This window comes from Nymphaea colorata, chromosome 7 (assembly GCF_008831285.2).
Source record: "Nymphaea colorata isolate Beijing-Zhang1983 chromosome 7, ASM883128v2, whole genome shotgun sequence".
NCBI lineage: Eukaryota > Viridiplantae > Streptophyta > Magnoliopsida > Nymphaeales > Nymphaeaceae > Nymphaea > Nymphaea colorata.
The window spans coordinates 16,161,735-16,172,949 of record NC_045144.1 but is presented as its reverse complement, the minus strand read 5'-3'; the positions used below and the strand labels follow the sequence as shown (position 1 = coordinate 16,172,949).

Below are 11,215 nucleotides of genomic sequence, written 5' to 3'. Positions count from 1 at the left end.
TGTCGTGTTAAAGGTCCAAGTTTCGACGCCACTTGAATTTGTCCACCATAAAATCTAAGTTACTCGGGTCTTTCAGTCATTCTCTGCTACTGAAAAAAAAAAAAAATCTAATGTGTTCGTTGGAAAAGTGACGAACATTTCCATTTTCACATTTCTTGCCTGCCCATAAAATCGTGGATGCCAAAGCAGAAGTGGAGATACAATGTATGACCAATTTTAGATCTCCTGCAAAGAAAAGTATTGAGCACTATGTTGGTGGTAGCATGAATCTGATTCTTTAAAACCTAATTCATGTCTAACTAGCATAAGATCTGACAGTTGTAGTTTACTAAATCAAATTTTAGTCACTGAGATTTAGTTTCTTGATGTGAAACTACACAGTGAATGTACATCCGACTGCAAATCAGATCCAGATTTATTTACCAAATCTTACTAAACATTTTCAAATTTGGATCGGCGACAAGATATGCCTTTTCCATTTTTACATTACCAATCATAACGAGCACATGAACAAGACCCTAATTATACAAGTTCACATTTACATGTATCGCCAAATTGAGTGGCTTTGGTGAGTCATATGGCAAATACTCTTGAGCAAAGTTAAAATTGGGTGTACTTACAATCATCTGCAACAAGGCTTTATGCCATCCAAATATGTTCTTGAGAGAGAGAGAGAGAGAGAGAGAGAGAGAGAGAGAATGTGGCACTGAGCTAAAGTATGGCAATAAGAAATGTGTTATACGCAGCGTGCCGCCATCATCATCATCATCATCATCTTCTGAATCACCAGTAAGACAACGGCGGCATATCTATTTGGCCCCAGTGCAACCTCTTTGCATACAACACCAGGTGAGTGGAAAGACTATCTAACTCACTCAACCAATATTGAAGTTGAACTCATCTCCAAGTCTCCCTCACTCTCTTTGATGAGGCACCTAATTAGATAACCACTCAGTTCAAAAAGGTAGTTGTTAGATGATCAATCCACTATATTCATCTCTCTCTCTCTCTCTTATATATATATATATACATATGTAAGATTTGAAGGAGTTGATGCCAAACAGAAAAGCTTGGTACAGTTTAAGTTAAAAGTTATACAACTCTTGACTTTGTTCAACTGAAAATTGTATACCAAATTCCTTATAAGTTTGATATGCAAGAAGATTACAACTCATTGATTGCAAAAGTGCTTTAACTCCCAACTTTCCCCTTGCACCAATGTAATTGGGTTCCCTGGTATAGTGTGACAGGAGTTCCATTTCGTTTGGTGTCGACTGCTTATGAGCATAGTGTCCACGGGAATTGAACAGCCGAATGATATCTAAGTGTATCCAATTTAACGATCTATATTTCTTGGGATGACTTGGCATTTCCAAAGAGTCTCAAATTTTAGTGACAAACAATAGTAACTACTTTCTGGATGTTCATGTTTATCAACAAAATTAGATGACCAAACATTACATGTATAAAGATTTTAAACTTGAATTTCTTACTGATTATTGAGCCCCCGTTTTTTTTTTTTCCTGGTCCTATTTAGAGTTCTTAAAAGACTAGGATTCCCATCTAGAAGCCCCTCATAAAATATGCCTTCTGGAGCATGCAGTCGGTGGAGTCAATTTTTCTGGGTTTTATTCTGCTAGCTGCGTGAACCTGGCGTAGACCCACTTCACTTTCTAGAGAGAGAAAGGGAAAGTGAGGAGAGAGAAAGAGGGATGTCATTGAATAAAAATATAATTCCGCAGGCCAGTTGGAGAATATTATGAAGCATATCCCAGTTCGCTCGTTGAGCTGGGGATTCCCAGCCGTTGATGCTTCCTCTGGGGGTTCCATCCAGCGGCCCAGAATTAGCCAAGTACGGCCGAGAGGCGTGGACTAAGATTGGGCACAGCTCCTCTGACCTGGAATCCAAAACCAGGCAGCTCATCTTTAATCTACACGTGGCAGCTGGTTTCAGGCTCCACTTCGAATAAGCGGATCTTTGCATTGGATTGCGACTACAAGATTTGATGTTAATGGATCAGATTTGGATTGAATATTTTATAAAAAAACTTAAAAAAAAAGTCAAATATGTAAAAATTTGAACATTCCGTTTAGAAATTTGGATCATATAAAGTTCAATTGTAAATCAACATCAAATTAAAATCAGATTCCAATTCCAATTCAGATTTTGTTTCAAATAAATATCCTGTACCCAGTACTTATTTCTTTTAAAAGTCGGTTCTTGAAACATCAGACTGCCATTCGAATTCTGTATTATATTTTTGGATTCTATAAAAGTTGAATGAAGATTAGATTCTGATTGTGAATTTAAAAATTACTTTTAAATATTCTGTAAAAGACTTCTTCATTCGTATTTGAATTTAAATATATGTACATCCAATAAATCGATATGGAAAATGATACCATTTGATTTGAATATGATTCATTACTATCCCTAAGATTATATATTATAGTGTGATAAATTTGAGAAGGTGATTTTTCAAGATCCACGACCCATTAAATTTTGCATCCTTTAAGAATATGGAGAGTCTTAAATTCTAAGATTTAAGAACTCAAAACAAAGATGCAAATGATTTTATGCGAGTTACAATCCATGGCCGAATCCTTACATTTTTCAATGAAGAATTTTGCATCCTTAATGAAAGGCAAGAATCTTAGATTCTAATATTGTAGATCTCAAATAAAAAATCGAAGAGATCTTACTGGATTTATGAACATGTTAGAATGGATCCTTACATTTTCCAAAAATCTGGAATTTAAAATTCTAAGTTCTAGAATCACAGATTTAATATATAATCAATAACAATAGAACTCTCATTTGATGTCAATTTAAAGTTTTACATGGTTAGAGAGGTAGAACAGGTGTGACCACTCCGCAATTCATAATATTTTAAGATGTACCGTCCACCCAAGCTCCCAAACAAGGCAAAATCATGATATATGAACAACCAAAGGGTTGTTTGGCAATAATAATATTTTGTTATTGTTCCATGAATCTGCTTTAAAAAGTAGGGTAAATTCATAAGGCCACATAACAAATGTTCAACCAATCTACTCTATTTTTTAAGGCAGATTCATGGGATAGTAATAATGTCACTGTTGCCAAATGACCTCTTAATGACTCCTTAATGACGAATCTTTCTTACTTATACCTATATACATAATGTCATCAATTTGGTCTGTCCTTCTAAGTATCGATTAAAGAGAATCATGCAGCTTCCTCCCCATATGCCCGCATCATCGATTATCAAGCGTAGCCTTTATTTAGGGAATTGCATTCTCAAATTTTTTCACACAGTTTGAAATATATATATTTTTAAGTTTTTTATAGTTTAAAATAATTTTTTAAATTTTACAAGTAGACTTTTGATTTTTCTGTAATTGATCGGTGCAAGTTTGTAATATTATAAACTAAGATCCCTTTCTTATCTTAAACGACGAAATATTTGTTCTTTGAGTTGGATTTTATAAACACTTTCTAGGCTTGAGACCCAATATATACAAAATTTTCCGAAGAAAAAACTACCTAACTTCATCCCTACCTAAAATTTTCTAGCTCCACCACTAACTGTGACTTTTTCACGGCCGAACGACCTAAGGTAGGGCGAATTCAGTCTCGATAGACATCCTGCTGTCAAACGGGAAAAGAAGAACCCCAAAACTAATGACGATGTTGAGAAACTGGTTGCCATTTTATTGTGTGCCTTTCAGGCAGATTGGCAGCTAAACTTCTTTCACTAATCCAAGCAGTGGGAAGATAACTACGAACATGTGCATGGGTGTGTACTTGCTCGACAAACCATCAAAATGGACCAAGTTTTCTCTTGGCCCTCGTTCATGCAGATCATCTTGCCAAGATTCGAACTTGGTTGCATAAATTGTCACATCGCAAGGTCCACAATAACTTTATGGGAATAAATCATGGGCCACTTAAATTAAACCTAAAATGCGCCTTCAATGTATACATCAGATGCCAGTGCATGCGGTTTTGCGTTTATGTTGGACAAATGACATCACATGAATATTGAGTGAGTCTATAATGGCTTGTGATATCATGATCCGCAAACTGCCGAAACGCATGGATTTCTTATTTAACCTGTTTTTTTTACAGCAAAAGAAAGAACTGTAACAAGAATATTTCGAGTGGAATGGAAAGCACCAACGGAGAGTCGGCCGCTAGTCAGATGCAGTCTTGTAAGCCGTCGCCATAACACAGTTTGAAATATACTTTTCAAAATTTTTTATATAGTTTAAAATAATTTTTTAAAATTTACAGGTAGAATTTTGATTTTTCTAAGATCTGAGAGTAGCCGTGGCCCTGCTGCCACCCTCCTGCCTCCAACCTTGCATTTGCAACCCTAACGACTCGGTATCACACCAGTTAATAATACGAACCCAGTGAGTGACACGTGTCGTGTGACTTACACTCACAAGGGCACGGATTTTTTTATTTTTTTTTGTTAAGAAAAATTTGATTGGTGTCACTATAATAAGGTAAACTATGTTTCCAATGTTTGTTTGATCACTCGTAGCAAACGACCCTATTAAACACAACCTTGCATCTCGTGTTGACATCATCTTGACGGTTGACGGTGATACAAGAGAAAGCCATATATATATATATCTTTTCCTGCTTAAAAATCATAATTGATCGGTGCAAGTTTGTGATATTAGAAACTAAGATCCCTTTTTTATCTTAAACGATGAAATGTTTGTTGTTTTTGTTGGACTTTTTAAACCCATTCTGGGCTTGAGACTCACTATATACAAACAAAATTTTTTGAAGAAAAAATTATCTAACCTCATCTTTACCTAATTTTTTCTGTCTCCACGACTGCCTACGACCTTTTCCGTGGCAGAACAAGCGAAGGTACGGTGAATTCAGTCTTGATAGACATCTTGCTGTCAAACGGGAAAAGAAGAACCCCAAAACTAAAGACGATGTTGAGAAACTGGTTGCCATTTTATTGTGTGCCTTTAAAGCTAAACTTCTTTCACTAATTCAAGCAGTGGGAAGATAACTACCAACATGTGCATGGGTGTGTACTTGCTCGACAAACCATCAAAATGGACCAAGTTTTCTCTTGGCCCTTGTTCATGCAGATCATCTTGCCATTCGAACTTGGCGGGCATAAATTGTCACATCACAAGGTCCACAATAACTTTATGGGGGCCACTTAAATTAAACCCAAAATGCGCCTTCAATGTACACATCAGATACCAGTGCATGTGGTTTTGCTAAAAACAGTTGGAGAGCCTTCTCTTAAAGACTTCTAAATGTTAAAAACGAGGCAACACATATTTAAAAAAAATGTGTTATCTACTGTAAAACAGTCCGAGAGCCTTCGACCTGAATTCTGAGTTAAAAAATAACCTTAGCTCGAGTTAAGTGGGCTCAGTTTGGTTGAACTCTCGCAATGCTATCACAAAAGCTTAATGTGCATGTGACTAGTAGGCAATGAGGTTCAAGTTTCCATGCTGCCTCTTTCTTTAAAAACTAAATTTTTAAATTGAATACTCGCCTCAAGCCAAATCCTCGGCTTGAGCTTGCTCGAGTTCTAGGTTTCAGAGCTCAAGCCAATTCGAACTCGAAATAATGAACTTTGACTCTACTTGAGCTTGAGCCAAGCTGGAGTTTTGTCTTAGTAGACTTGTGCCAAGTTCAAGCCGGCTCAGCAATTGGCTCGAACTCAGCTCGTGAACTGCCCCAACTTTGGCTCATAAGAAATTTAATTTCCTTCCCCAACCCCTATTGGAATTAATCATGTTTTAAAATTTTGATCAATTTATTTCCAAGGGGTAGGGTTAATTTTGTCCAACTCAGATGGACCAAGGCCATGCCCAAAACTAGTCACCAAGGAATGTAAACTGCTGGGAGAGATGGGCTCGGTACCTGGTTACGGGTTTTCTACCAAGAAGAGTCGTATATAGCTTTTAGTTGTCAAAGTTTGGATGATGAAAAGGGGAACCTTTAAGAGCAAGGCCGGAGCCAGGAATTTTTTGTCACTAGGGTCAAAGTATAGTTTCAAAATTTTAAAAGGAGCAGAAATAGAAAGTTTATAAATTTTTTCTATATATTAAAATATTTTTTTTTAGATTTACATATAAATTTTTATAGTTGTTAAATTTTGAGGGGGGAGCCAAGGCCCCCGCTACCGCCCCCTTCCCCCCGCCCCTGCTTAAGAGAGCTTTTATTAAGCACATACATTGCATTTTTGGAATATAAGATGTTCTTGTCTTAACTAGTATGGATTGATTATATCCAGTATTTTACTATTGGATTTAGAAGCACATCTATAATCACATCATCTTTTATCAAACAAAATCATAATATCTTTAGATTACCTATGCTCTAAGAACGTAGATCTGCTTACCAAACACCTTGTAATTTTCAGCTCATCCAACTCTAACTCAACTGGTTTAACTTATGAGTTGAGCTCAAGTTGACTCGGCTCGTCCAACATTCCTAATGTATAGGAGGTTCATCTTATACTGCAACCTAGGTAGGAGACAATACGGGTAGGGCCATAAATATTTCATGAAGGGGCTAAATTATAGTTTCAAAATTTTAACATGGGCTGAAATATAATTTTTTTATAATTTTTATATACAATAAATATTTTTTTAAATTTAAATGTAAATTTCTCTACAAAAGCCCAATATATATTTATATTTAATATCTGGATGTTTTTAACATGTATTCATCACAATTTATTCCCTATTTGAAAACGTGAAATAAATAGTTGGATTTGAAAATTATTGATTGTTAATGAAGGCTTTCTATAATTAAAATATTAGCAGATGTTGTTAACTAAGCAAAAAAAAAAAGTAGGAAACTAATTGGAGGTGGGAAGAGAGATGGATAGATTACAAATATACATAATTCGACCTGAAGAGTCCACATCCATGGTTATAAAAGGATAACTACCTTTCTTTCTCCTCCTGATTAGATTGACGAGTACATATATAAATTAATTAGTATGGTAAGTACATACCTCAATGTTAAGAAATATATCTACAACATATCAACATGAATATTCAGGATAGAGCTGAATATGGCATCCGTATACAAGTTTTTAAGAGAAAATCTCCATTGTTTTTTTTTTTCCCCATTTGTCATAGAATCTAACTTAAATTTGTAAATTAATATCCGAAAATTGATGATGTTTTTGATGATTACTTCTCTAATATATACATATAGTACATGTTTTCTTCTCTGCTGGATTGTTATATACCATCTAGATAGCAACGAGTTACATCTATTAAAGACCACAACCCATAGAGTGATCATAACTCCTTTTGCTATTATTTTCTTAACCTTCACTATTGGTGTTATCTTTTTTTGTTCAAGGTTTTTTATCTATATATAAATTTTTCTCTCTGCTTGTCAATCAATAAGTACTAGTTTAGAATCAACTAATTGGTTTTGATTATATTAGTTCTTTTTATGTTTTGTAAACCATATTGATGGGCTCAAAATAATAAACTTAGTGTTCTACTTGGATTATGTATGACTAATTTCTCATCTCCGTTAAATTTCTTGTCCAGTATTTAGGATTATGAATGAAGATGATAAATGGACATTACTATTTTATGTTCTGCGCCATATTTCGTATCATTTTCAAATAAATGAATAGTTCTGATAAATTTGTCTTTATCTTTTTAACCGTATAAGTTGAATTAAACCTTTACATTAGATTTAAACTTTATATAGTGGGGCAGGTAGTTTATATTTCTGTTCTAATTATCGTGTTTCTGCATCCTACTTAGCATTCATCAGCAGCTTTGCTCTCCTCTCTTCCAGTGGATTCCCTTTCTTGTTTATGGGTTCTATTCAGCACCAAAAGTAGCTTGTGGTCACCCCCTTTCCTCTTTTTAAGTTGTAGCATGTTAATTTTTTTCGCTTCCATCTTTGCTGCTTCTACAGCATTGGAACTTCTATATGATTGCATTAGAGCTTCCATTCCATATCAAGTTTTTTTTTTCTAATATATATTCTTTCAGGTGAAATAATTTTAATCCCTAAATCTTTTGCTTTTTAGTTGGGATTAAATATTTGACGTGCTTATTTGTTGGTCATTTTGACCTGCTTATTTGTTCATGCGTTTTGGGTTTTTGTCAACCGCTTACAGTTGGGTTGGTGACAGTGGGACAAGAAGTTTTATAGAGATTAATGGCACATTAAGCATTGTGTACATAAGTCAAGAATATATATATATATATATTGAAAATCTTTTGTAAATATTTATACTTCCAATATTGTCTTTAACAAAAATAAAAGGATCATGGGAAATGTCAGGTCATGGTTTTCTTAAAATGGAATTTATAAAAATCACAACTGCAAACTAAGAATTTTTTAAATTACTTAAAGTTATAAGTTAATTAATGATATTACACAAATAATTAAGGAAGCAAATTTCTAAATTTTTATATTAGGTTTGGGTAGATATCATGTGAAAATTGTGGTTGGTCATACTAAAATTTATTCTTTTAGCAAAAGTAAAATGTTAAGTGTATGCAAGTGGTTTTTGATCAATGTAGGATTATATATATATATATATATATATATATATGGGGCACCTGTATATGTGTATAAAGGTATATCTTAAATTTGTCAATGTAAAAACGAAGGAATTTTAAAGAGCGGCCCACATGTGGTGATGCCATTGCTCATGCGTGAAAGATGGACTCTGATGTCATTAACCATAGGAAAAGAAGGTTCCCCAAATGTCATTAATAACGTGGTGGGTTTTTTTCCTTCCAGGAAGTTGAAGTATTCCCCGTAACCGTAGGCAGTATACAGGCTGTTGTCATTATCTATGTTCATAGTTTGTACTTCTAAGCTTACTCTTTTCTCCAAATTGGTCAACAAAAGAAAGTGAAAACTTTAACTGCAGAAGAGGTAAGGAAGACCATTATGAGGTACCCACTCTACTTAATAAGCTAAATGATTGGAAAAGTATCTCATTTATCTGGAAAACACATCAAAGTTAGGCTTCCCAACAAAAAATTTCTTAAGAAGAGTAAAACAAAAGAGAAATAATGGAGGCGGCCATGGATGACAGCAGAAACAAGGGTTGCTCCACATTCATTGCTGTTTGCGGACATGATCCGCTGTTACTTGGTAGGCCTCTCTCTTTCTCTAATCTCAACAAATTGGGAGATAGACATGCATTAGGTAAATAACATAAACAAATGAGATAAGTAACTGAAGTGGGGGAACAATTTATAATTAGAGAAGAGGATATGGATCACCATTGGCTTCTTTCTTCCATCATCACTGTAGCAGTTATATTCAATGTTATTCGTATAGTATACGTACGATACATATGTGTATCATATAAAACGTATCTTATAGGTTGAAAAAACCTATACGTTATGCTTGCGGTACGCAATATGCACATGTATCGCAAGCGCATCGCACGATACAGGCGATACATTCACATATCATACCATACGAGTTAAAACACAAAGTTTTTTATTTTTTAAAGTTTAAACTCTCATTCCTCTCTTGTCTTGCATTTAAAGACTCTAAAAAAATATATGTTATGATACAGTTTATAGATCGGCCCCACCAATACGAATAAGCTACTCCTTTTGTAACATTATTGGTTATATGTATATGTACATAAGAGAAGAGAATGGAGCTAAGGATCGAGTAAATTAAGTGAGAATGGCAGAAATGAGACGGAGAATGGGGAGAGAGGGGTGGGTGAAGGGGAGCACTGTTGGAAGAGGGGCCTTTGAACTGTCCTCTTGGCCACCTGCTGCAGCAGCAGATCCTCCTCCTCCTTCGACCGTCACCACCCTCTTCCTTCTCTCTTGGCTGTCAAATCCGCCATTTCTGCTTCCTCTTCTTCACTGCAGAAAGAGGCCTTCATTCTCTCCCAAATCCCCCACTTCCCACGAATCATCCGCTGCTTTGGAGGCGAATGGATGCTCGGATCGCCCAACCATGGGGCTTTCAACCTCTTCTTGGAGTACGTCTCCGGCGGCAGCCTCTCCGACCTCTGCCGCCGAAGCGGGAAGCTCGACGAGCTCACCGTTCGCCGCTACGCCCGCGGGATACTCGAGGGGTTGTCGCATGTTCATCGCCATGGGTTCGTTCACTGCGACACCAAGCCCTCTAATGTCCTTCTCGACCCTGTCTCCGGCGTCAAGATCGCCGACTTCGGGCTGGCGAAGCGCCTCGGGGAGAGGGCCCCTCCGGAGGCCACCATTCAAGGGACGCCCATGTACATGTCGCCGGAAGTTGCGGCTGGAGGCCAGCCGGCACCGGCGTCGGACGTGTTGTCGCTGGGCTGCACGTTCATTGAGCTCGTCACGGGGAAGCCGCCGTGGGATGTTCCGGGCGGAGGCGCGGGCAATGTGGTGCAGTTGCTGTACCGGATTGGCATAAGCAACGAGTCGCCCGAGATTCCCGCCGGTCTATCGGAACAGGGGAAGGATTTCCTGGGGAGGTGCTTTGAGAAGGATCCTCGAAGGAGATGGACGGCCGAGATGCTACTTCACCACGAATTTTGTGTGTTGGAGCGGCGGAGGTGAAGTTCCCAGCGCTGCCACCGAGGAGCCGGAGCAGTTTACATCACCTAAAGGCGCACTGGACTCTCTCAGGTGGAGCAGCTCTTCTCAATCATCGTCGTCGCTGTCGTCGGGAAGTTCAATTCCTCAGACCATCGGTCACCGGCCGGCGGATTCTCCGGCCAGTAGGATCCAACTGGTTGCCACGCGTCATGAGCCCGATTGGCTCCGGAGTGGTTGTGAGAAGTGGGTCCAGGTTAGGGAAGTAAGAAATCCGGTCAACTAACGGAACCGCTCTCCCTTGGGGACCCATTTGATTCCCTTTCTTTGTTGTTATTGTCCAAAACATTTCCCTAAGGCCACGTTTGATGGCATGGATTTTTTGAGGGGGAAGAATTTTTCCAGGTAAAAAAGCCATGGTAAATGTACGGTTGGTTAAACTTTCCTTTTTCCTAATTCAGGCCATGTTTGATAGCCTGAATGTTTTTTTCGAGGTAAAATATTCCATGTTTGGTATGCAAGAAAATTTTTTCATGAACAAATGTAAATTTACTGCTGAACAACCATCTTTTTCCTGATACCATGACTGTGTGTCATAGGGCATTAGAGTCGGTAAGCAGAACAGCATCAACGCGGGGAGTTGCCATCCGGCAGCAAGCATCGGAAACCGTCGTCCCCTCAGGAATCCTCAAAG

The 11,215-nt window shown here is 37.4% G+C and overlaps 1 protein-coding gene across 1 annotated transcript; it reads left to right on the top strand.

Moving 5' to 3' along the window:
* The first annotated feature begins 9,696 nt into the window (after positions 1-9,696).
* On the top strand, positions 9,697-11,006 carry LOC116257941 (mitogen-activated protein kinase kinase kinase 20-like). The gene has a single exon (XM_031634966.1). It carries the CDS (start codon positions 9,937-9,939, stop codon positions 10,543-10,545), a length of 609 nt encoding a protein of 202 aa, XP_031490826.1. The 5' UTR covers positions 9,697-9,936; the 3' UTR covers positions 10,546-11,006.
* The last annotated feature ends 209 nt before the right edge of the window (positions 11,007-11,215 follow it).